Here is a 27,644-nt window from a genome sequence, read left to right as displayed (position 1 = left end):
TGGTAAATATGTCGGCAAGATTGAACTTAGAATCAACATAATTTAGTACAATCTCTCCTCTTGCCACATGATCTCTAATGAAATGATGTTTCACTTCAATGTGATTTGTCCTAGAGTGGTGCACCGGATTTTTGGTTAAGTTGATAGTGCTAAATTATCACACAATACCTTAACTTTGGAATAGTGAAGCTTATAATCTTCTAAAGTATGCATCATCCAAAGTAATTAAGCTACACAACTACCCATAGCTACATATTCGGCCTCGGTGGTAGACAAAGCGACACAAGGTTGTTTTCGACTACTCCAACTTACTAGGGAGGATCCAAGAAATTGACATCCACCACTAGTACTTTTCCTATCTAATTTGTAACCCGCATAATCAGAATCGGAGTATCCAATCAAATCAAAATTTTGAGTCCTAGGGTACCAAAGACCTATATTAAGGGTACACTTGATGTATCTCAAAATTCTCTTTACTATCACTAAATGAGATTCCTTGGCACATGATTAGTATCTTGCACACATACCTATCGCAAAGAGTATATCCGGTCTACTAGCGGTTAGGTATAACAAACTACCAATCATACTTCTATATTGCTTTAGGTCTACTAATTTTCCTTCTTGATCACTATTTATTTTGGTATTAGTTCCCATAGGAGTAGATACTACCTTAGCATTTTCCAAATCAAATTTCTTGATAAGATCCTTAGCAAATTTTGTTTGATAGACATAAGTTCCTTCATTGGTTTGTTTGACTTGCAATCCTAAGAAGAAACTTAGCTCTCCAACTAGACTCATCTCAAACTCACTTTCCATATGTTTAATGAAGTCTCGAAGAAGTTCATTATTTGTTGAACCAAAAATGATGTCATCAACATAAACTTGGGCAACAAAAATGTCTCCATCCTTAGACTTTAAAAATAGGGTTGGGTCAATTGTTCCTCTTCTAAAGTCTTTGGAGATTAAGAAGGATGAGAGTCTTTCATACCAAGCCCGGGGAGCTTGTTTTAACCCATATAAGGCTTTCTTAAGTTTATAAACATGATTTGGGTAATCAATGGCTTCAAATCCGAGTGGTTGTTCCACATACACTTCCTCCTTAATAAACTCATTTAGGAATGCCGATTTCACATCCATTTGATAAAGTTTAAAACCCATATAAGCGACATATCCTAATAAGATCTGAATGGACTCTAATCGAGCAACCGGAGCATAGGTCTCATCATAGTCAAGTCCTTCAACTTGATTAAAGCCCCTAGCTACTAACCTAACTTTATTTCTAGTGACTTTTCCTTGATCATCCAATTTATTCCGAAAAACCCATTTTGTTGTAACAATTGTACTATATTTGGTCTTGGAACCAATTCTCATACATCACTTCTTTCAAATTGATTCAACTCTTCTTGCATTGCTAGAATCCAATCCGTATCAATTAAAGCTTCATCAATTGATTTTGGTTCAAATTGTGATATTAGAGCGATTTGACTAGTATGATATATAAAGTAGGATCCAGTCCTTACCCCTTGCCTCACATCTCCAACTATTTGATCAATAGGATGATCTTGATAATGCCTTACGGTCCTCATCATCCGAACCATCTCTTCCTCCCCCTTGATCCATACTACCCCCTAAATGTAGGTTTTCTATTTCTTGAGTGATGAATTGATTTTATTCGATTATATCCTTATCAATAGATGATTTCCTAGGGTAGGTACTAGTGGACTCATCAAACTCAACATTGGATGATTCCTCAACCGTTTGAGTCCTTTTGTTGTATACTCTATATCCTCTACTAGTAGATGAGTATCCAACTAGAATTCCCTCATTGGACTTGGCCTCAAATTTTCCTAAGTCATCTTTAGTATTAAGAATATAGACCTTACAACCAAAGACTTTAAAATAGTGAATTGTAGGGATTGTGCCATTCCATAGTTCAAAAGGTGTTTTCCCTAAAGACTTATGAATCAAAACACGATTTTGAATGTAACAAGCGGTATTAACCTCTTCGGCCCACAAATAGCTTGGTAAGGAATATGCATTGAGCATGGTTCTAGCCGCCTCTTGTAAAGCTCGATTCTTCCTCTCCACTACACCATTTTGTTGAGGTATTCTTGGATAAGAGAATTCATGCTTATAGCCATTTTCTAGACAAAACTTAGAAAAGTTTAAATTCTCGAACTCTCCACCATGATCACTCCTAATTCTATCAATTTTTAGGTTCTTTTCGTTTTCTACCCTCTTGGTAAACCCTATAATTGTTTCTAAAGTTTTCCCCTTATGTTTCAAGAAATAAACCCAAGTATATCTAAAGTAATCTACTATCACCAAACAATATTTGTTACCTACCAAAGAAGGTGTTCTATGACAATCAAAAAGATCCAAATGCAATAACTCTAATGGTAATGAAGTGCTAGTTAAAGTTTTACCTTTGTGTGATGATCTTGATTGCTTACCCTCTTGACATGCATCACACAATTTGTCCTTGATGTACTTGATCTTTGGTAGTCCCTTTACTAACTCCATCTTGGCTACCTTGGCTATGTTCCTCATGTTAAAATGTCCAAGTCTTCTATGTCATAACCATCATTCCTCTTCTTTTGATATCAAACACTTAATAGGAGGGTTAGAAGCATATGAAAGATCAACATAATAAAGATTTGTTTTTCTAAATCCTTTTAGCACAACATTTTCAAGATTTTTGTGCTTAACTGAACACTTATCGGGATGAAATTCTACATTATATCTGGCATCATATAATTGGATGACATTAAGCAAATTAAACCCTATATTTTTAACCAATAGGAATTTATGAATGGTAATTTTAGATGATACCTCGATTGTACCTTTACCTATAATCTTGAGCTTCCCACTATTCCCAAATGATAACGTTCCTTTCTTTATATAATTTATTGTGGAGAACTTGCTCACATCACCGGTCATATGTCTTGAGCAACCGCTATCCACAATCCACATACTCGCATCCTTCTTCTCTTCTACTTGGGTGTCTAGATTGGATCATGGAATGTACCAAGTAGTTTGGAGAAGGATTTGAGTCTCAACCTTAGGATTTTGGCACAATTGAGTTGTGTTTCATGCTTATAAATGTGACATTGGGGTCATATAACATGATAATTAGTTTTATATGTATAGATACCATATAAATCAATGATAGAGATGCATTGTGGGTTAGTATGGGTAAATACATCAAAAGGAAACCAAAACTAGGACTTTAGGTCAAGGTTCAATTGAACCATTTAGCTAGTTTTGGGTTTTGTGTCAATCTTGGGATTGATGATAGATACATTTTTGAATGTATTTTCTCAAGTAGATATGCATTAAACAGACCTCTCCACAAAATTTGAGAATTTATGGATGTCTGTGGAATTTTTGGTGTATTTCTAAAATTAGGTCAAAAATATTGTTTGGGCTGAAAACAGTGTGACAGTCTACTGGTACAGTTACCAGTCAATTGGTAATAGTGAAAATCAAACACAAAATGGTTCTGTGTGTTGATTTCGATAAGGGCAGTTGACTGGTACGTCTTGCAGTCGACTGATACCAGTCAGAAATTATTTTCAGCACTGGATTTTTACCAAGTCAGCTCGTATAGATGTATGAGATCCTAGGGAGATAAATACACGAGTTTAGGGTCAGTTGGATGATAAGTTTTTAACAATTGGAATATTGTTAGAAAGCTTTTTGGATGTTAGGTAAAGGGGGAGAAGTAAGGTTTAGTTGGGAAAACCTTAGTGTCTTTGTATAGGGGGAGCCTTGTGATATGTTCTTAAATATCCCTGTTGGAAAATCCTAGCTCATTGGGGAGCATACGTGTAGGGGGAGCATTGGGATAGGTTCCAATGCATGTTTTCATTTTCCATTCGACAGTATAAGTCCAAGTGTGTAGCCATGGCAACGTAAGTCCATTCGGTAGTATAAGTCCAAGTGTGTAGCCTTGGCAACGTAAGCTCATTCGGCAGTGTAAGTCCAAGTGTGTAGCCATGACAACGTAAGTCCATTCGGCAGTATAAGTCCAAGTGTGTAGCCTTGACATTGTAAGTCCATTGTTTTTAGCATGTTTATTTGCTCTTTATTTTTCCTAATTTAAACGTATTGCTAAACATCAAAAAAGGAGGAGATTGTTGGAGCAATCCCAATGGTATGTGCGACCATGTGTTTTAGTGTTTGGGCAAAGGGTTTAAGTTAGGTTCACCCTTATATTTGATATGTGTATGTGAGTGTGCAGGTTTGCAGGATACACATTTGACTCAGGTTGATGGCTTTGGGTCCGGTGAAAGATGGAGCATCTGAGGGATCGTGGACAAGGCAGCGAGGACAAGGGTCGAGGGAAGCAACTTCGAGGCATACGCGAAGGATGACATTGGGGATGAGTGTAGGATCGAAAAGAATTTAAATATCTCCACAATGGTATGATATTGTCCATTTTGGACCTAAGCCCTCATGGTTTTGCTCTTAGGCTCTACCCAAAAGGCATCATGCCAATGGAGATATCTTTTCTTTTATAAACCCATGATCTTTCCCATGTATTTTCAATGTGGGACTGTGTTTGCAAGCTTGTAACCCCAACAATCCCCTCTCAAACAAAGGACCACAGGATTCCCACGTCCGATCCTCAATTGGCCAGGTCTTCCTGCCCCTCGGTCCACCCGACCTACAAGGACTTCCTTGCATAGCCGCAACTAGAACTTCCTGCCTGGTGTCTGGTCCTCTTGATCTAAACATAGGAGCCCCCACTTTCTTTGTTCGAGGTCAATATTGTACCCACATTGCTCAATCAGACCATAGCTCTTGTGCACAGTCAGCGGTTAAACCTTCTGGCAGTCCGGGCTTTAATACCAATTGTAGGATTGAAGAGAATTTAGATATCTCTACAATGGTATAATATTATCCACTTTGGGCCTAAGCTCTCATGGTTTTTCTCTTGGGCTCTATCTAAAAGGCCTTATGTCAATGGAAATATCTTTTCTCTTATAAACCCATGATTTTTCCCATGTATTTTCAATATGGGACTAAGTTTGCAACCTTGTAATCCCAACAATGAGCCGCGAGCTTGAATGCATCCGAGGGACAAGAACCAAAGGGAGTATGCTTGAAGGCAAGAGGTCAAGGTTACAAAGAAGTGTCAAGTGAGTCGTAAGGGTGAGGATCCGAGTGCTGAGTGAAGTGTACTCGAGTACCAGTTGACTGGTGGTTTCATCAGTCGACTGGTGTAGTCGATTGGGAGCGAACAGAATATTTCTGTTTGCTCAGCCAGTTTGGAGCAGTCGACTGGTATAGAGCCGTTGGGATGTAACAGTCGAATCTCCATAAGAGGGCAGTCGACTGATGATTTTGGCAATCGACTGGTAGGCGGGGGTTTCCAACTCGTGGCCTATATAACTAAGACTTCGGAGCTTGGTTATAGTTGACAAAATTGAACTTGGTTAAAGTCTAATTAGTAGTCTACCAGTGCTCAAGGTTTCCCTTGTGTCCAAGAGGTCTTGGTAAGTTTGTGGCGAGGTTTCTCCACCCACAAGGAGGTTTGAGCTAGCCAGAGTTTACCGGGGACTAATCCACCGACGGATTGAGGGATCGTCCACCTTACGGACAACCGTGGAGTAGGAGCAAGTTATTTCCGAGCCACGTTACATCAACTTGTATTGATTTGCATTCTTTTCTTTATCTTTAGCTTTCTTTATATTCATATTAGTTTGTATTTCCGCTGCGCAAACTAACAAGTGTAGGAAGCAATCGATTTGGGGGTGCTGTCTATCCAATCCTCCTTCTAGCCGACCGATCATCACCTACAATTTTCACATCTATTTGATGTATCTCAAGGTTATATATATTGGATTAGATGGACCGGTTAGAGAAGGGTGAATATACGACCTGCAATTTTAAGTTATAAATTTTCTCTTGCTATCTTGCTTAGCAAGGATACACAATTAATTAATCAGAAATAAACAACATAAAAACTAAAGGGGACACGAAGAGTTATTTGGTTACAACTTAGGTGATTGTTAATCCAAGCAGTAGAAAGCTCACTAAAAAGAACTTCATCTTCGATCAAGATCGAAGATGGAGTAGCCTCTTATAGCAGTTGAATGTACAAGAAGTGGATATAGAAGTTTAAAATTAACTTTAGAGCTCTATTTATAGCTTAATGGTCAAAGTAACTATTTTGTTGATATGATAGTTCAGGACTCCTCAAACAGTTGGAGGCACCTCCAAGTGGATAAAATTTTATCCATGCAATGACCAAAAAACTGATCTAACAGCATCGGAGGCGCCTTGGTTCATTGGAGGCACCTTGGTTCACCAGAGTTGTCTCGGTTGTTGCTGACATGGTTTCTCGTTTCTTATTTGCGTCGCAATGATTCTGAGCATCGGAGGCACCTCCAGTTGATCTGAGACACCTCGACTGCCATTCATCCGAGACATCTCTAGTCAACTAAGGTGCATCAAGTCTCTCTGCGACAATTGCTCTACTAGACATCTGAGGTGCCTCTAGTCCAATCTGAGGCACCTGAGCACTGTTCATCTAAATGGTCAATCTCAACATTGATCATTCTTTTACTTATGCTCGCTTGGGTAATGCTCCAATCATCCATAGTTGAGCTCACTCAAACCTAATTCTGGCCTTCTTCTCGAGCAAGTTTCCTCCCAACTTCTTGTTTTTTAGATGTGTTGTTCCTCAGTCCATCGACTCACTTTCCATGCCATCTTTCCCGCTCGCTGCATTTTCCACTCGACTTCCTGTATTCCTAAGTCCCTGCACACTCAGACATAAGACATCAAATACACAAGATCTAACTTATCTCGATTGATCATATCAAAATTATACCAGGATACTGACAATGTATTGTAGCAATATAAATGAGTACTCAAATGAATGTGATCTTTGTTATTGGTGAATATGTATCGAAGAAGTCATGACCTTCATTTTGTTTGAATCCCTTTGCTACTAGTTTTACCTTATAATTGCCAATAGTTCCATTATCCTTATATTTATTTTTTAGGATCTATTTACATTCTAAATGCTTGACTCCAGAAGAATATCCACCAATTCTCAAGTATAATTTTATATGATGGAATTTATTTCACTATTGATGATTTCTTTTTAAAAAAGAGTCTTAGGACTTAATAAGGATTCATTTATTGTCTTTGGTTCATTTTTCGACACATAAGTCATGAAATAAGGACCAAATGATTTATACTTCGGGACTTGGTGTGATGATAAGTGGACAGATGAGTTTTCTAAGCAACGAGAGTTTGATTCCCACTTAGTATAAATAAATGCCAGCGACACTCGAATCACTCATGGTGCTGGGTCATCCCCATGGCTCATCTATGCTTCCAAAATTTACCCAGTGGTCGGTGAAAATCTTGGATGGGGCCAAGCCAGCCACCTCCAGGTGAGTGAAGGGTAGAAATACTTAGATATCCAGGCTTCTTCTTAGGCACTTCCACTTTAGCCAAAAAACCCCCACGCTTTTAGATATTTATAGGAAGGTTTATGAACCTTCCATAATTCATAAAAAGTTTTATCTTTGTTTTTGTGCAAGATTTTATTAAGGACCTGATTTGCTGATAAAATAGCTTTCCTCTGTTGGATCGTGACGCACGTGAGAGGGGGGTGAATCACGTGATTTTCAAAATATTTCTTTTTTGGTTTTAAAAACTCGAGTACGCAGCGGAAAATAAAAGAAAAGTAACAAGAAGAACACAAGCAATTTTTTACTTGGTTCGGAGCTTTCGGGGACTCCTACTCCGAGATCCAGGTCTCGTAGACCTATCGATGAGCAATCCACTAAAAATCTCTTCCGGTACCTCCGGAAGAAAGAATCGAGTACAAAAGGTTAGGTCAAGTGCAACACACTGCACTTGTCCTTTGATAGTAATTAAGTACAAAAGAAAATGTTACCAACACTCTTTATGGATCAAAATAAGAGCTCTTCTTGTGCTGATGTTTGTCTGCCAGGCGCAATCGGAACTCCTCGGATTAGTCGTCGGGCTCAACGGCTTTGTAGTAGAGTTGTAGTAGCAACCGGAAGCATACAGAGGCTCAAATGTGTGTGCAATAGCTCGTATGTAGTTGTTGTACCAATGCCTCCTCGAGACTGCTTTATAAAAGGCTTAGAGGGCACTTCCCAAAAGCATGGAAGGCGCCTCCAATGGGATAAGATTTTATCCCGGCTTCGCTGCGCTTTATATGTGAACCGATCAAATTTTATCCACGGAGGACGCCTTCCATAGCCATGGAAGGAGCCTTCCATAGCCATGGAAGGAGCCTTCCATGAACAATACTGAGGGGCCTTCCATAGCCATGGAGGGCGCCCTCGAGTACTGTTCACCTGAAGGCAGCTTTGCTTCCTTGCTTGCTTTCTTGCCTGCAACAAATGCGTTAGTCCAAATACCCTGAAGACAAGTGTTAGCACAAATATAATAAATGGAGTAATTAGTTCCTGTCCTCCCAGGACTAGAAACTAGTCAAGGTCTCAGTCTAGGGATCCCAAATGCTCCTAGACTGGATTGACGCCTACTGTCCCTCAACTGGGACGCGTCCTTATAGTCACTCTCCTCTAGTGACTGCCCTTCACTTACCGTTTGCCAGAAAGCCAGTCAGTCCGTCGATCGGTCTGGACTTCGTGCCAGCTATCCGGTCAGCCTGTCGACCTAGCTAGACTTCCCTGTAACACTGAGTTAGCATAATAGATAAAACAGTATAATAAAACAGGTGTTAATATAATTTAAAATTCGCTGGTCCAGTTGACCATGTGCAGTCGACCGGAAATCAGTCGATCACATATAACCTAGGGTTATCTCCCCCTTGTTGGTTGATACGCGGAATATCATACCGGTTCCCCTGTACAAAAATTTTGTACAAGTCCTGAATCATTCCTAACAACCTATTGTGTTTTTTAGAAATTAAATTAGGAATCGCAAGCGGAACTTAACATTATTGATTTCAAATTTAACTTATCTGTTATTAGAGGTTTAAACTTGGATCGCAAACGATGCTTAATATTATTAATCCAAGTCCACCCATGTTACAAAGTTAATTAAATATTTATTTCTAAAATTAGCTTCCAGGTTAAACATGGCGAGGCACTAGGCCTTCTTGGTTATAGGATCATCCACCACTTTCTTGACAAAGCCTTTTAAAGAAATTCAATATTAAATCTTCTTATAGTAACGCTAGGTTTAACCAATAAGAACAATCGAATCACAAGATCGAAAAAGAAAAAAAAAAGAACACAAACTCGAATCACAAATTCGAAACCTAGAATCATATGCCTCTTGTGTTTGGTATTTCAAAATCTATACAAAGAAAACTAGTATGATGCGGAATAGAATTACTAGTTATACCTTTCTTTGTAAGCAACAACCTCTTGATCTTCTATCGTATTCCTCTTCTTATCTCGAACGTCGTGTGGGCGATGATCTATCGAGACAAGAACCACCCAAGCTTCCTTCTTCTCCAACAAGTTTCGGCCACCACAAGATCTCCAAGAAAAGATGAGGTTCGGCCACCACCACTAATCTCCAAGGGATGCTAGAAACAAAGTCTCCTATCTCTCCTTCTTTCTCTAACAATATCCGGCCACCAACAAAAACTCCTTGAGATGAAGATGTCACCGACCAAGGAAGAAGAATAGGAGATGGAGAGGAAGAGAGGAGCCGACCAACAACCAAGGAAGAGAGAAACCAATAGAAGAGATATTGTTATGAGGTGAGACACCTCTACCCTCTCTTTTATATTGCTTGGTCTTGGCAAATAAGGAAAGTTTTATTAAAACTTCCTTATTCTCTTTGCCAATGAAAGGAAAGTTTAATAAAATTTTTCTTTCAAACTATATATGGCCGACCACCTTAATCCCTCCAAAAAAGGAAAGTTTTAAACACAAAATTAAAACTTCATAATTTGTTTCCAAAAATTTTTAAATAAAAATTTCTCTTTTGAAAATTCCCTTCATGGTTGGTCATAAAAGGAAACTTTTATAAATTAAAATCTCTCTATTAAAACATGTGGATGATTTACAAAAAGGAAAGTTTTCTCTAAAATTAAAATCTTCCTTTCAATCTACAAATAAGGAAAGATATCAAATCTTTTCTTAATCTTTTGTAGAAACTATAAAAGGAAAGCTTTAATTTTAAAACTCTTTTTTAAATCATGAGGATTGTTACAAAAAAGGAAAGTTTTATCAAAAATTAAAATCTTCCTTTTAACTACAAATAAGGAAAGATATCAAACCTTTCACTTAATCTTTTATAGAAAACTATAAAAGAAAATATTTAAATTTTAAACTCTCTTTTAAAACCATAACTTCCACATAAGAAAGATTTTTAAAAAATAAAAACCTTTTAATTTATTGTGGTCGGCCACTCTAAGCTTGGGTTCAAGCTAGGGCCGACCACCTAATGGAACCAACTCACCTTGGTTTGGCTGGCCCTAGCTTGGGCTCCAAGCTAGGCTTGGCCGGCGACCTTAAGGTGGGTAAGAAGGTGGATATGAGTGGGTACAATACTTTATAAATAAGAGGCTACGATAGGGACCGAGAGGAGGAATTGGTTTTGATCTCCCAATGAAATTAAGTTTCCCGTGTTCGCCCCGAACACCCAACTTAATTTCATCAATAATAATCCATACCACTAAAAAATTATTATTGAACTACCGCACCAATCCCAAATTATACTTTGGGCTCCTTATTATCATGAGTGTGTTAGTCTCCCTGTGTTTAAGATATAGAATGTTCACTAATTAAATGAGTTACTGACAACTCACTTAATTAATATCTAACTCCAAAAGTAAAACCACTCAGCCTTATCGTCATGTCGGACTAAGTCCACCTGCAGGGTTTACATGACAATCCTTATGAGCTCCTCTTGGGGACACCATCAACCTGATTACTAGGACACGGTTTCCTTCTATATTCAATAACACACACTATAAATAATATCATTTCCCAACTTATCGGGCTTATTGATTTATCGAACTAAATCGCACCCTTTGATAAGTCAAAGAAATAAATACTAGATATATGTGCTTATTATTATATCAGGATTAAGAGCACACATTTCCACAATAACAAAGGTATTGTTCTTTTATGCAGCCAGTATAAAAAGAACTTACCTTAAATGGTCCTGCTCAATATACTCAGAGTGTACTAGTGTAATTTTATAGTTAAGATAAACTAATATCAAATTACACTACGACTATTCCAATGATTTGTTCCTTTCCATCTTAGTCGTGAGCTACTGTTTATAATTTATAAGGAATTGATAACATAATCTTCTATGTGTGACACCACAGACCATGTTATCTACAATATAAATTAATTGAACAACTACACTTAGCATATAAATGTATACATTTGACCAATGCGATTTTTTATTTCAAAAATAAATGTTTACAAAAAGCTAGGTTTTTAGTATACACTCTAACACCCCTAGGGTTGCCTAGCTTCACTTACTAGGACTTCCATTATCTGACTTCACTCATCAGGACTTCCTCCACCTAGCTTCACTCACTAAGGTCCGGCCTTACTCACCAAGACTTCCACCACCTACCTTCACTCACTAGGGTCCGACTTTACTCACCAGGACTTCCACCACCTAGCTTCACTCACTAGGGTCCGACTTCACTCACCAGGACTTCCATCCACTACCTAGGTTCACTCACTAGGGTCTGGCTTCACTCACCGGGACTTCCACTTTGCCTAACCTCCAGTTAGGACTTCTCCTTGGTAGTCATCTAGTCCTGACTAGACTCTCTTCTAAACATCAAGTCCTATTTGGATTAATCCTTGGTCAAATTGACCAGACTTGGGTGTGTTGTCAAACATAGAAATCCTAGAGATCAATTGCACCAACACCCTCCCCTTATAAATTTTGGGATAAATCTGAACTTATCAACATAGCATTCATCATTTTTTAAGAGTTTGGTTCTTACACTAGGCAATATCATTTGATTAAGGAGAGTAAGATGTTGTTGTTTCATTAATAATGCCAGATTTTGCGAAAAATTCATCAAATGAACCATTGTATTCTCCTCCTCAGTCACTTTGAATTATTTTAATTCGTTGACCAATTTGATTCTCAACTCACTTCTTATAATTTTTGAATCTTCTAAGTCTTCATCGTTGTCTTTCAATATATACACATGACAATATCTAGTGCAATCATTAATAAAAATAACAAAGTATTTTTTGTGTCGTCTTATTTGCATAAATTTTAAATCACGTATGTTATTATGAATTAACTCTAAAAGTGTTGTACTTTTTTCCACTGAATGGAAATGTTATTTTGTTATTTTAGCTTTAACAATATTTTATATTTATGTATGGGATTAACATTAAATGTTGATAACAAATTTAAATTTACCATTGTAAAGTGTTATAATTTGTATGTCTAAATCTAACATAACATAAATTAGAACGTTTAATCAAATAAGTAGAGTTTATAATTTTATTGTCATTGATGTCATAGTGTACATCTATTACATTCATTTTAATAGATCGTTCTCCATGCATCCTCTGCCTATAAATTGATCATTTTTTATCAATACATATTTATTAGACTCAAACACTAACTTGAAACCAACTTTGACAAGAATCAACCCTGATACAAAATTCTTTCGGATGCCGGGAATATGAAACACATCAATTAGTGTCACTTTTTTTTTTTTACCTGATTTCATCTTTAGCATCACTTTGCCAAGACTAACAATGTTGGAAGTTGCATAGTTGTCCATGATTAGTTTTTGTAGGATTGTTACGCCAGAGGGATAGTGAATAGCACTCGTGGCTTTCTCGTTCGTTTAAAAACTTTCGAGAGACAAACGCAGCGGAATAAAGACAGAAAGAAACAATGCTACTAAATCCAAGTTTTATTTAGTTTGGAGCATGTGGCGACTCTTACTCCAAGGTCTGTACATGAAAGTGCTTTCATTAGTGATTATTTATACATAAGAATGCTTTCGTTAGACAATCACTAGTTAATTGCAAAATTACAAAAAACGAATTACAATTTGGAAGGCAACAACTTCCTGTTGCTCGACCAAATGCAAAAATCCTTCAAGTTCCTGATCGAGCGTCAACCGTGGGAGCTGAACGACGTTAGGGTGCCCCACCTCACCCACTTCCACCCTCACGACGACGCCGACATCACCGCCTCGCAGCTCCGCCTCTCTACCTTCCCCCGCAGCAATCTCGTCGGCTTCGCGGGCGCCACCAGGGAAGAGGAGAGCATCCAATCAGCACTGATCTAGCATGTTAGAGAAAATTAGGAGGAGGATAAGAGGACAAAATAGACAAGTGAAACACAATAATCTTTCACACTTCGATTAAATCATAAAACATGTAATATATTTATAAGCTACTTACATAACTCATTACAACCCACTAACTCCACAATTCATCCACTCCACAAATATAAATACATTGAATATGGACTTTTTCCTTTAAATACTACTACCACTCATTGTCACCTCGTCAATCTACTAATTCAATTATTAATTTTGAGTCATTTAATCATCAGAACAATGCATCGCCGCCGCCACTGAGTGTGACTTCCTCTTATTTGTACAAATTTTAAGTCACATATGTCATTATGAATTAACTTTAAAGGGGTTGTACTTTTTTTCCACTTAATGGAAATGTTATTTTGTCATTTTAGATTTAACAATATTTCATATTTATGTGTTGGATTAACAATAAATGTTTGTATGTATAAATCTAACATATCATAAATTTCAATCAAATAAGTAGAGTTTATAATTTTATTGTCATTGATGTCATAGTGTATAACTATTACATTCATTTTAATAGATCATTCTCCTATAAATTGACTACTTTTTATCAATACATATTTATTGGACTCAAACACTAACTTGAAACTAACTTTGACAAAAATCAACCCTGATACTAAATTTTTTCGGATGCCGGGAATATGAAACACATCAATTAGTGTCACTTTTTTTACTTGATATCATCTTTAGCACTACTATGCCAAGACCAACAATGTTGGAAGTTGCATAGTTGTCCATGATTAGTTTTTGTAGGATTGTTGCACTAAAGGGATGGTGAATAACACTCGTGGCTTTTTCGTTCGTTTAAAAACTTTCGAGAGATAAACATAGCAGAATAAAGACAGAAAGAAACAATACTAATAAATCCAAGTTTTACTTAATTCGGAATCTGTGACGACTCTTACTCCAATGTTTGTACATAAAAGTACTTTCATTAGTAATTACCCATACATGAGAGTGCTTTCGTTAAACAATCACTAGTTAATTGCAAAATTACAAAAAGCGAATTACAATTTGGGGGATAGTAACTTCCTACTGCTCGACCAAATGTAAAAAATCCTTCAAGTTCCTGATCGAGCGTCAATCGTGGGAGTCGAACGACGTCGGGGTGCCCCACCCCACCCACTTCCACCCTCAATACAACGTCGGCATCGTCCGCCTGGCAACTCCGCCACTTTGCCTTCCCCCGCCGCAACCTCGTCGACTTCGCGGGCGCCACCAGGAAAGAGGAGAGTATACAGTCAGCACTGATCAAGCATGTTAGAGAAAATAGGGAAGAGGATAAGAGAACAAGATGGACAACTGAAACATAATAATCTTTCACGTTTCGATTAAATCATAAAATAAGTAGCCTATTTATAAATCACTTACATAATTCATTACAACCCATTAACTCCACAAATATAAATATATTGAATATGAACTTTTTTCCTTTAACTACTACTACCAAGTCATAGCCACCTCGTCAATCCACAATTCAATTATTAATTTTGAGTCATTTAATCAACAGAGCAATGCATCGCTGCCACCACTGAGTGTCGCTTCCTCAACTGCAACGGCGGCGAGTGCATGAAGACGGAGGTGGTGGTGGGTCTGTTCATGGAATCAGAATTCTGCCTGCAGCCGCTGGGGGACAGCCCGACGAGGAAGTCAGTGTTCGACAGCCTGGTGGCGGGCTGCATCCCAGTGATCTTCAACCCCTTCACGGCGTACTACCAGTACCCGTGGCACTTACCGGAGGACCACCAGAGGTGGTCGGTGTTCATCTACGAGGAGGAGGTGAGGCAAGGGAAGGTGGACGTGGTGGAGAGGTTAAGGAGGGTGCCGGCGGAGGAGAGGGAGGAGATGAGGAGGTATATTGTGCATCAGATCATGCCAGGGCTGGTTTAGGGAGATCCGACCGCCAGGTTTGAGAGATTCCGTGATGCTTTTGATATAGTCGTGGATAATATGATGGAGAAATTAGTTGGCGGATCAGCCGGAGAATGATCAAATTTTCAATTTTATGGTTTTGACCATGTTTTTTTTTACTAGATGTTTTCATATGAATTCCTCCATTAGTCTCAATGTAGAAGTCACATAAACATTGATTTATGTGAAAATTCTTGTGTTTAATATCGAAAATTTAAAAAAAAAACAATATAATGGAGAATATTGATGAAATATCTGAAGGATTTTCTCTTATTTTTATTTTTTTTAATATTAAAAGCTATTATAATATGATGATATGATTTAAAAGACGTAAATAAATGGAATAGGAATGTCCTTAAGCATACCTTACTAATCACGTCACACCTCCTGCGCCGTCATCTTCCTGGAGAGGATCCTCGCTCGCAGCGGATCCTTCATCACGACGGTGAACTCGAACTTCTCCGCCGCCAGGTCGATCTCGTCCCCCTCCACTGCCTTCCACTCGAACTCCCTCACCAGATTCGCCACCAGATACTCCAGGTGGAGCATTGCCACCCCCATTCCGGGGCAGATCCGCCTCCCCGCCCCGAACGGCATCATCCGGATCTCCCTGCTTCCGGTAAGATCCACCGACTCTCCCTCGCCGCCTTGAAGGAACCGTTCGGGCCGGAACTCCATCGGCTCCGCCCACACCCGCCCGTCCCGGCCCATCTCCGCCACCAAGAAATTGACCGACGCACCGCCTTTGGGGATCATGTACCCGCAGAGACTCACGTCCTCTGTCACCGCGTGCGGCAGCACGACGTGCCCAGGTGGGTGGAGGCGCAGCACCTCCAGGATCACCGCCTTCAAGTACACCATCCTCTGTAACTCCTCCTCCTTGATCTCCTCCCCTTTCGTAACGACGCTATCGATCTCCTCTCGCAGCTTTTCCTGTACTTCTCGGTGCTTCACAAGGTTGGCCATGGTCCACTCCAGCGCCGTCGCCGTCGTGTCGGTGCCACCGTTCAGGAACTCCGAGCACAGGCCTATAATCTCCTCGTCGGAGAGTTTTCGGCTGCCTTCTTCATCAGGGAGTTCGAGGTTGAGGAGCGAGTCGACGTAGGAGTACACGAATCGCTCCTCTTCTTTTTCCTTGCTCTGTTTTTGACTTCTTGGGGCATCGATCAGGGGAAAGAACAGCTGCCTCTGCTTCTCCATCATCGCCATGGCCGTTCTCAACCGATTCCGGAACAGGTATTGCGTGATTCTCGGTGCGATGAGGAGCACGGCGAGTTTATTACGGTAAATCAGCAGGCTCCTCTGCGTGTGCGCGATCTCCCGCACGGTTTCCTCCCCAAGCTTCTCGCCGAAGCACATGAACACCAGCAAGCAGAACATGGCGAACTGAAAGCTCTCTTTTGCAACGACGACCCCGCCTTGAGCGGCCGCCTGGGCTAGGAGGTGCTCACGAAGGACGCGGAGGACCCAGGCGCGGCCTCCGGCGAAGGACTTGACGCGGGTGGGGTGGAGGATTTCGGCGGTGAGGTTGCGGCGGAGTATGCGCCAGAGAGGGCCGTACGCGGTTGAGGAGATCAAGAGCTGGCCAGCGGTGACAATCCGGGTGACAGGAAGTGGCGAGGGGCGGTCAGCAAAAGTAGAGCCGAGCTCGATGAGAGCTTTGTGGGTGATTTGGCGATCGGCGACGAAGATGGAGCGGCGGGATCCGAAGCGGAGCGTGAAGATGGGGCCGTATCGTGCGTGGCACTGGCGGAGCACGTTGACGATGTTGCGAGGGGAGCGGCGCAACCAGAGAAGATTGCCGATGATCGGAACCGACAGGGGGCCTGGAGGGAGGGCCCGATCAGATACTCCACCGGGGAGGAGACGGCGGAGGAGGAAGGCGAGCAAAGTGGATAAGCCGAGGGAGAGGAAGAAGAGCGGCCACACATCCATCACGACGCCGTGCCTGTTCCAGTTCCACACGACGAAGGAGGGCACCGGTTTTGCTTGCTGCATAAGAAATGTCGATGAGATGGAAAGTCGTCGTGTTGACCGGTTAGGCAATGTTTTCAACAGCGAACGCGAACTGGGTCTTCACCACTAGTTCTGGTTCCCGACTCGACCGGTTCATCAAAGAATTTAATTACCGGTTTATTAAATCCACGGTCCGTTGGGCCAGTCCAACTATGGCTTTATAACAGCTGAAGTCAGCCGTTGTTCGGTTGTTTTATTTGGTGGCAGTCTTTTTCAATTTATATTTCAATAAAATAAAATCGAATCAGATTAATAATCAATTTTTCTTTAGTTTTATTTTTTTCCCCCCAAATATTTATGAATCCCTCGTAGCTAAACACTCTGACAAAGTTTATCTTCTAGAATTTAGTTGAGATAAAATATCCATTCGATTCGAACCGAACGGAGCCACCCTTGGCTAGGGGGTTCCAGCCCCACCTATCTTTTTGGCGGGGCTGGTTTATGGAGATCCGACCGCCAGGTTTGAGAGATTCCGTGATGCTTTTGATATAGTGGTGGATAATGTGATGGAGAAATTAGTTGTACGGCCGGTTCACCAACCCCACATGCGATGCATTGTTCGTGAAAGGTCACGCGAGCAATCGACGCCAGCACCTGTGCCACATTCCTTATACCTCAGCACATAGGATCCAGACTCGACGATGAGTATAACCGTTGTGAGTATAATTCAGACATATTATTTAGCTACGTATTTTTTCTTTCTTTACATTAGCAGTGATAAACTTTCCTAGTTTTAAGGGATAAAGTCTAGAATTAGTCTTCCTATTTTTGTGGATCTCATCTAGATCCTATTTTTGTGGATCTCATGGTTCGTGCTTATAGCATTTGTGATGCTATATAAAGGGTCGAGAGGCATGTAGTATCTAATCTCATTGTAAGGTTTCCTTTCATTAGTGAAGTTTCTATTTTGTCCTATTCTTCTTGTTTTGTTCTTGGGTGTTGTGTGCTATCGTATCCTATTCTAGGCCAACATTTGGTATCAGAGCCTTGTCAGTATAGAACACCCAAGAATCCACGATTCCACATAAAATGTCGAGCATCCCAGTAAAGGAGAACGGCGGAGTGTCATTTCCCTATCCGATGCTAAGTCCTCACAATTATACTGTGTGGGCAATAAAGACAGAGGCGATCCTTGATGCCCAGGGAGTCTGGGAGGCGGTGGAGCCAGCGGAAGGAGCCCAGGTGGATGCAAAGAAGGACAAAAAGGCACGCGCATACATCTTGCAGTGTGTCCCCGAAGACATCCTTCTCCAAATTGCAACAAAGAAGACGACGAAAGATGTCTGGGACAGCCTGAAGACGAGATATCTTGGTAGTGATCGGGTGAAGAAGGCACGTGTACAAACGTTGAAGAGCGAGTTTGACGCCCTCCGGATGAAAGAGACCGAGACGATTGATGAGTTTGCTGGCAAACTCAGCGCCCTAAGCAGCAAATTCTCCACCCTTGGAGCCACACTTGAAGATTCCTCGTTGGTAAAAAAATTGCTCGATTCTGTCCCTGATAAATTCTTCCCTATTGTTGCCGGCATTGAGCAGTTCTACGACCTTGAGTCTATACCATTTGAGGAGGCTATAGGGCGACTGAAGGCGTACGAAGAACGAACGCTACGACTATGCAGCAACACCAACGGCACTGAAGGTGAGCTCCTATTAACTCATGCCGAATGGCAAATGCGACAGAAGGGGAGCAACGTGGACACTTCGTCAGGAGGAAAGGGGCGTGGATCCAGCAGCCCTAGTCGTGGCAAATGGCGCAGTCGTGGCCGTGGTACGCCGAGCCAAGATAGTGCAGGAGGCATTAGCGGCAACAACAGTGGCACTCGTGGCAAGAGACACATAAAATGCTTCAATTGTGAGAAAATGGGGCATTATGCGTCTGAATGCTACAGCAAGCGTCGTGGAGATGAGGCTCACCTCACTTGCGCCACGGATGAAGAGCCAGCACTAATGATGACCATGTTCCACGAAGAATCTCAGCGGCAGGATACCATTCTGCTCAGTAAAGAGATGTTGCTACCGGAGGTGTACCGGGGCGTCAAGAAAGGTGAAGACAAAGACGTTTGGTACCTTGACAATGGTGCCAGCAACCACATGACTGGTCATCGTGAGAAGTTTCAAGAACTAGATGAAACCATCACTGGGAGGGTGAGGTTTGGCGATGGATCAACCATTGAGATCATGGGCAAGGGGACGGTTGTGTTCGAATGCAAGAACGGCGACCAGAAGGCTCTCCACGAGGTATACTACATTCCGAAACTTTGTAGTAATATCATAAGTCTTGGTCAATTGACAGAAGCTGAGAATGAAGTGCATATGAAAGGAGATACCATGAAGGTGATTGATAGGAACGGGAAGCTCTTGATGCTGATAAAGAGAACACAAAATCGCTTGTACAAGATAACCTTGAAGATATTCAAGCAAGCGTGTCTCCTAGCAAGACAAGAAGACCCAACCTGGCTAGGACACATGCAAAGCCGCGAACCGGTAGTGCGCGGGGTACTGTCCATGTGCAAGTCTGCAAGAGGCAGACTTGGCATACATCCAAGTCGGGCATGCGCACAAGGCATGCTAAGCAGAGCGGCAGTGCAGGGCTGCCCAAGCCCAAGTCTTACAGGAGGAAGACTTGGCAAACCAACAAGTATGGCATGGGCGCAAGCTATACCAAGCAGAGGATTGGCAATGCGCTGGGCACGTTCCAAGCCCAAGTTTGCAGGAGGCAGACTTGGCAGCAAAGCGGGTGTGGCAGGTATGCAACATATGCCAAGCAGCAAAGGCGGACAGATGGACTTGTCCGTTGTGCGAGCAGATGGACTTGCTCGTGTTGCCGAAGGAGCAGACAGACGAGACTTGTTTGTGGCAACGAATGTGCGGGCAGACGGACTTGCCCGTGTCACAAAGAGAACGAACAGACGAGACTTGTTCGTGGTGCCGAAGAGATCGAGCCATGGGCCGAGCACTTGGTGTGCAAGCAGACTTTGGCGCAGAGCCAAAGAAACAGAGCCATGGATAACGCAGACAGATGGACTTGTTCGTGGTACGGACAAATGGACTGCCCGTGGTGCCAAAGATGGACATATTGTGGTTGAGTTCGTTAATACCGGAGAACAACGAGCCGATGTAATAACTAAAGCATTGTCAGAAGTGAAGCCGTCATGCGACAACTACTCGGCGCCCGTGACTTAGAACCATGTCAGGATTAGGAGGGGTAATGTGAGTATAATCCAGACATGTTATTTAGCTACGTATTTTTTCTTTCTTTACATTAGCAGTGATAAACTTTCCTAGCTTTAAGGGATAAAGTCTAGAATTAGTCTTCCTATTTTTGTGGATCTCATCTAGATCCTATTTTTGTGGATCTCATGGTTCGTGCTCATAGCATTTGTGATGCTATATAAAGGGTCGAGAGGCATGTAGTATCTAATCTCATTGTAAGGTTTCCTTTCATTAGTGAAGTTTCTATTTTGTCCTATTCTTCTTGTTTTGTTCTTGGGTGTTGTGTGCTATCGTATCCTATTCTAGGCCAACAACCGTGACCTTCCTTCTATCTAACAGTGCGTGATAGCTACACGATCATCGCTATAGCCCTAGTTCCCAGTCCTATTGTCCTTCCTCTCTGACCACCATCATATCATGTTCATTGGTCTCGCCATTAAGAGTTTCATCATTATTTCTCTCCCTGCCGCAAGGACATCGACTCCATTCTATCGTTGCGAATAGGTTATGACCACCATCGTCGGAACACCAACATCAACCACCCATAGTTGCCTTAACCCGTGCTACCACCAGCCACCGGGAATTGCCACTGAATACAGATAGGTAATTAATAGGTTAATTAAATTTATTTTGATTAATTAATTATTTAGTTAATTAAGATTTCATTAATCGATAACACAGAAAAGTTTAATTACAAGATTATCCGTTAATTGCTAAAATAATTTGATGATAGATAGATTAGAGTATTAAATTGATTTATTATTTATTGATAGCTTGGTAAATTGATAAAATTTGTTAACAAGTTTATTAATTAGTTTAGTTATTTTTATTTATATATTTGGTTACTTTTCTTTGTTACTCGATAATCGATATTAGGAACATTAGCAACGTGTATGGCTTTATATCATGTTATATTAAATTTGTGGTATTTCCAATTAGTTAACTGTATTTATTCAGAACGAGGGACAAAGACTCTCAACTCGTTTTTTGAGTAAACATTGATAAGTAAAAGCATCCTTTATTCATATATCAAATTTTAATGATCAAATTTTTTCAAAAAACATGTATATTTAGTGAAAAGTAAGAACACTTTTGTTTTCACTTGGTTCACAATCTCAATGACTACTATTCTAAAATTCATGATACCTTGGACCGTTTCGATAGGACAATCCATTAAAATTCTCTCTCAAAGAATCTTTGGGCATAGAGGTCAGATACAAGGATAAGAAAGTGTAATATACTATACTTTCTTATGCAAGTATAATAACAATTAATAATATTGTTTTACCGATAATAATCGCAATTGAGAATTGGAGCTCGATGTCGATGTTGTTCTTGCTATAGAAGTTCGCTTGAGGGTGAGTCCGATGCAATAAGAAATTTTAATTTATTATTCTTAGACTTGAGTTTGCATATTTATTTAGATATTAAGGTTATACCAGAATATAACTGATCAGGAGGTATAAAGTATACCTCACTTATCATATCTTATTTGAAGTTAGGTTCTCTCTCTTCATTACTGCTATCTTCTGATATAGCTCCCCCTTCATTGATACTCTTTGTTTGATGACTCGCCATTAATGTTAGTCCAGTATATTTCTTCAGTTCGGACTCTTCTGATAACTCGTCCCATGTTGTTTTGAGGTTCCTTTGTTTCGGGTTGTTTGATCCTTTATCTTTGCCTTTTAATTTCAAAAAACTTTCTTTTATGTGTTCTTCCTCATCGCAGTTTTAGCATCATACTTTTCCCTTGTTCCGTGGAAGCTTATTAGCATGAGACTTGTTGAATTTGTTAGTTTTAAAAAACTTTAAAAATTTTCTTACCACGCAAACTTTTTCATCTTCATCGAGAGACGTGTCAGAATCTGATTCAACCTTTCTTGTGTTCAGGGCGACATTGTTGTTTGGCTCCTTGTCCTTTCTTATGTATACACATCTAGATTCATGTAATTCAAAGGAAACAAATAAATTTTCTAAACTACTTACCTCGAGGTCCTTGAAAATGTAGTAGGCGTCTACTATCGAGGTCCATTCGAGAGTTTTCAGGAACGCATTTAAAGCATACCTTATTGAATCTCTATTTGTTACTACTTCTCCGAGGTTGTTATAAGTGGTGATCAATGCCTTGATCTTCACATGTAGTTGAGCCACAGTTTCTCCCTTTTCCATCCGAAGGTTTGTCAATTGATTCTAGAGCATATCCTGTTTTGCTAGCTTAGTCTCCGAGGTTCCTTTCTGTAACTCTAGAAACTTCTCCTAGAGTTCTTTGGCTAACTCATAAACTCTTATCCTATTGACTTTTTGGGGAGGCAGAACACTAAGCAGATAGTACTCTGCTTTGTCGTTGACCACAAAGTATGCTTGCTCCTTCTTGGTCTAGTGACTTTCTTCTTTTTCATCGCCGTTCTGATCATTAGATGATACAAAATCATACTTGATAGTTAATAAAATATCAAAGTTAATTTTAAAAAATATCTCCATTTTTCTTTTCCAATTGGTAAAATTCCACTAAAACATAGGTGGATGAATGTTCATTCTGTTGGAGTGTATACTTAAAAGTTTAGCTTTTGTATACATTTATTTTGAAATAAAGAATCACATTGGTCAAATGTTTACATTTATTTGTTAAATGTAATTGTTTAATTAATTTATATAGTAAATAACATGGAGTGTGGAGTCACACTTAGAAGATCATGTTGTCGGTTCTCTATAAATTATAAATAGTTGCTCACGACTAAGATGGAAAGGAACAAGCCATCAGAATAGACGTAGTGTAATTAAGTATTAGTTTATCTTGACTAATAAATTACACTGATACACTTTTAAGTGTATTGAGTAGGATCATTTAGGTAAGTTTTTTTTGTACTGACTTAGTAAAAGAACTAGACCTTAGTTATTATGGAAGTGCGTGCTCTTAATCCTAATATAATAACAAGCATGTATATTTAATATTTATTTCTTTGACTTATCAAAGGGTGAGGTTTAGCTCGATAAATCAATATGCCCGATAAGTTGGGAAATGATATTACTTATAGTATGCGTTGTTGATTATAGAAGGAATCTGTGTCCTAGTTATCTAGGTTGAGAATGTCCCCAAGAGGGGCTCATAAGGATTGTCATGTTAAACCCTGCAGGTGGACCTAGTCCAACATGATAATAAAGTTGAGTGGTACTACTCTTGGAGATAGATATTAATTAAATGAGTTGTCAGTAACTCACTTAATTAGTGGGCATTCGTAATCTTAAACACAGGGAGACTAACACACTCATGATAAGAAGGAGCCCATAATGTAATTTGGGATTGGTGCGGTAATAACTCTCTAGTGGAATGAGTTATTATCGATGAACTTGAGTTGTGTGTTCGGGGCGATCACGGGATACTCAAGCTCATCGGAAGGCCAAAACCAATTTCTCCTCTAGGTCCCTGTTGTAGCCTCAATAAAACCTCAAGTCCATCCAAAGAAAAGTCTATCTTGGTGTCCAAGAAAGGGTCGGTTCATTGCTTGGTGACCAAGCAATGGTCGGCCACATATTCTCTAGAAGTGGTCGGCCCTTGCCTTGGGCAAAGGGGCCGACTGCAATATTTAAATTAGGAAGGTTGTTTTTGAATTTTTAAATTTCCTCAGATATTTATAATTTGTAAAAAGAGAGATTTTAAAAATTAATAAAAATTTTCTAATTTAAATTAGGCCACAAGGTTTTAAAAGAGAGTTGTAAAATTTATAAAACTTTCTTTTAAAAAAAAATAAATATTATTAGAGATGTTTTTAATTTTAAAACTTGGTTTTAAATTTTAAAACTTTCCTTTTAATATCCACATTAGAAAAAAAAAAAAAGAGTTTGTAAAATTTTGTTAGAAGTTTTCTTCTTTTAAATTTTATAAAAAAAATTTCTTTCTTTCCCTTTTAATAAGTGGTCGACCACCTTGCTTGGTGCCCAAGCAAGGGGTCGGTCAAATAATTAAACATCAACAAATAGTTGTTTAATTAATAAATCAATCTAGGATTGATTAATTAAAAGGAAATAAAAAGAAAAAAAATAAAAGGAAATATGAATGAGTCTAATTTTTTATAAAACACTTTCCATAATTTTCCGTTGGGAAACTAATATAAAAAGGGGGGAAGGGGAGGCCTTGAAAAATATAACAATTGATATTGTGTTGTTGGAGATCATCAAGTGGCCGGCCCCTCTCCCTCTCTTCCTTTTGCTCTCTTTTGCTCCTTTGTGGTGGTGGTGGCCGAATTCTAGAGAAGGAGGAGAAGCTTTCCGGGTGGTGTTCGTCTTGGAGGATCGTCGCCACACGACGTCTAAGAGAAGGCGAGGGATACGGCAGAAGATCTCGAGGTTTTTAGCACAAGGAAGAGGTATAACTAGTATTTAATTTCCGCATCATACTAGTTAATTTTTCTTTGTATAAATACCAAATACAAGAGGCATTCGATTCTTGTTTTTCGAATTTAATTTCGATGTTGTGTTCTTTTTCTTTTTCCTTGTGATTTGATTGTTCCTTTTGGTTAACCTAGAGTTATATAAGGAAATTAAATATTAACTTTCCTTAAAAGACTTTGTCTTGTCGGTGGTAATTGCTCCCATATCTAAGAAGGCCAAGTGCCTCGCCATATAGTACTGGAAGCCAATTTTGGAAACTAATATTTAATTGAATTTATAACCTAGGTGATTTGGATCAAACGTGTTAAGTTCTGCAGGATATCCAAATCTAAACCTAAAATAACATATAAGTTAAACTTGGAATCAAACATGTTAAGTTCCGCAGGAGATACAAGTTTAACTTAAAAGAACACATGGTAGCTAGAAAAGGTTCAGATCACGTACAAAATTTTTGTACAGTGGAGCCATTGGGTTTTTCGAGTAGCAACCAACAATTGGTATCAGAGCTAGAGTTTTGCCTCTGTGTATTTGGTATTAGTTTAATTATGCACATGTCATACATAATTTAGGTAGGTTAATAGTAGAATGTGCTAACTTTGTGGATGCAAGATCCAACTATTATGGCTTATAGTTATTATGTGTGTGATTGGACCCTTGGACATGTCAAGGGCATTTATTATGTGTGCATGATTGTATTATAAAATACAGCAGGAGCTGTATTTAGTTTTATTAGGATTTTATTTTTTGATCTAGACACATGTACATTCCTTTTATGGAATATAGGATCGATGGATGTAAATTTTATTTTATGTTCGATCTAGTTTACATGTACATTCCTTCGAGGAATATAGGATCGAAAAATGTAAAATTCTATTTATGTCGCGGATCGAATCTTGCAAGGCGTGGAACATTTTGGGATCAGAGTGGCGCAGCGGAACAAGGAGCAAGATGGATGCGACAACTAGACCCGGTGGCGGTGGCCAAAGATGGCAGCAGCTAGGGATGACGACACACGGAGGACAACAATAGATAAAAGTCATAATAGTTGAAAATTAGTTTTTCTATTTATTGCTTTTGTATTGTGCTGTGTGTGAATGTTAGTGTACATGTTTAGTAGGCTAGCATCATCAAAATTCCTCACTTTAAATAACTAAGTGGGAGAGGAATTTATTTTAGTGAATTCTATGGTCTCCATTACTAGTTTGTAAGTGATGCAAACAAACTTGCGCGTTGGCTCTGAGTGCCTTCCTCCATATCGGATGAGTTTGTTTCCAGATCACTAGATCAAACTTCCATTTCGGATGACTATAGGAAATTAATTAAGAGCGTGTGATCTTCCCCATCGGAAGGGGCACAATCTTATTAATGGACTTAGTGTCAAGTAATGGTATACACTTAGGCACGTCTAATAGTATCCTCCCGATCACTGCTATTATTTGTGTGACCGAAGGAAACCAACTATTAATTTTATTTGTCAAAAAGTTAGGTTAACAAGATAATAAAATTAATGGGATATACCCTCCTTTTACAAATGTTGAATTTGTATACGTCCACACTATTGTGGCATACAAAATTCACGGTGTTTTAAGGTGTTGGTTAATTTAAAATAGTTTTGTTTGAGGAATCAATATTATTCTAAATTTAGAGTTCTGACCAAAATTTATTTTGTGATTCTTAGGATGACTTTCAACCCACTTGCTATTATTCTAAAAGAAAACAGACTTACTGGTCCCAACTATATAGATTGGAAAAGAAACCTGGTCATTGTTTTAACTGCTGAGGGCTATAAGTTTGTACTGTCAGAGGAATGCCCAGAAACACCTAGCAATGATTCTACCCCAGAGGAGATTCAGCATCATAGTAAATGGGTAAAAGCTGATGAGATGACGCGGTGTTACATCTTGGCCTCGATGTCAAATGTATTGCTACATCAGCATTATGACTTACCAACAGCCTATGATATAATGAACAATCTCAAGGAACTCTTCGAACATCAGAATCGAGCTACTAGGCAAGAGGCAATGAGAAAACTGATGACATCCACCATGACTGAGGGGACTCCCGTGAGGGATCATATTCTCAAGATGATGGCTTACTTAAACGAAATACAAGTTCTTGGAGGGGAAATTGATGGGGAAACCCAGGTCGATATCATCCTCCAAACGCTGCTCAGAAGTTTTGAGCATTTTCGCACTCATTGGCGGAACTTCTGACAGAACTTCAGGCAGCCGAAGGGTTGTTTCATCAACATTCTCAAATTCACTATGCTGAAAATGGTTCTACTTCTAAGCCGAAAGGCAAGAAGAAGAAGAAACAAAATGGCTCAGCAAAGAAGGTGAATAAACCTCAAGGTGCAGGAAAAAAAGCTGGAATAAAGAAGCCGAAGGGCAAGTGCTTTATTTGCAAGCAGACTGGACATTGGAAGGCAGACTGTCCTCGTAGGAAACAGAACAATAAAGGTATATCTCATACTCTAGTAGTTGAAACATGTTTAGCGGTGTTATCTACCAGCACCTGGTGTGTAGATACGGGAGCCACTGATCATGTCTGCAATTCTTTGTAGGGGTTCCAGGAAACTCGGCGACTATTTGATAGAGAGATAACTGTCTACATGGGCAATGCTACTAAGGTGGTGGTTGTTGCAGTGGGAGACGTCTACTTATCATTTGATAGGAATAGGAAATTGGTTTTAAGGAATTGTCTTTATGTACCCAGTTTTAGAAAGAATTTAATTTCAGTTTCTAAACTGTATTTGAATGGATATTCAGTTTCCTTTAATTGTCTTTATGTACCAAGAGACCTTTTAAAG

General features: G+C 39.6%; 2 protein-coding genes across 3 annotated transcripts; one reads left to right on the top strand and one right to left on the bottom strand.

The window, feature by feature from the left end:
* The first annotated feature begins 13,060 nt into the window (after positions 1 to 13,060).
* Positions 13,061 to 15,196, top strand: LOC122044238 (xyloglucan-specific galacturonosyltransferase 1-like). The gene is made up of 2 exons (XM_042604760.1): positions 13,061 to 13,244; positions 14,817 to 15,196. The coding sequence occupies exons 1-2, from the start codon at positions 13,061 to 13,063 to the stop codon at positions 15,194 to 15,196; spliced, it is 564 nt and encodes a 187-aa protein (XP_042460694.1).
* On the bottom strand, positions 14,236 to 17,235 carry LOC122043195 (cytochrome P450 89A2-like). Of its 2 annotated transcripts, none has more exons than XM_042603704.1 (2): positions 15,583 to 17,235; positions 14,236 to 14,553 (listed from the first exon to the last, which is right to left on the bottom strand). In XM_042603704.1, exon 1 carries the CDS (start codon positions 17,213 to 17,215, stop codon positions 15,596 to 15,598), a length of 1,620 nt encoding a protein of 539 aa, XP_042459638.1. In that variant the 5' UTR covers positions 17,216 to 17,235; the 3' UTR covers positions 14,236 to 14,553; positions 15,583 to 15,595. The 2 variants fall into 2 exon arrangements, with proteins under 2 accessions (XP_042459638.1, XP_042459637.1); XM_042603703.1 differs by having other exon boundaries at positions 14,237 to 14,510.
* Positions 17,236 to 27,644: the final 10,409 nt, after the last annotated feature.

The sequence above is a fragment of the Zingiber officinale genome, chromosome 2A (assembly GCF_018446385.1).
Source record: "Zingiber officinale cultivar Zhangliang chromosome 2A, Zo_v1.1, whole genome shotgun sequence".
NCBI classification, from domain to species: Eukaryota; Viridiplantae; Streptophyta; class Magnoliopsida; order Zingiberales; family Zingiberaceae; genus Zingiber; species Zingiber officinale.
The sequence above is the reverse complement of the archived record's forward strand: the minus strand, read 5'-3'. Positions and strand labels throughout refer to the sequence as shown.

Bases quoted from the DNA above. Each gene is read 5' to 3' on its own strand.
- LOC122043195 (XM_042603704.1), bottom strand. From the start codon at position 17,215: ATGCAGCAAGCAAAACCGGTGCCCTCCTTCGTCGTGTGGAACTGGAAC.
- LOC122044238 (XM_042604760.1), top strand. From the start codon at position 13,061: ATGCAAAAATCCTTCAAGTTCCTGATCGAGCGTCAACCGTGGGAGCTG. The intron at 13,245-14,816 runs GCATCCAATCAG...TTTAATCAACAG, and splicing joins CGCCACCAGGGAAGAGGAGA to AGCAATGCATCGCTGCCACC.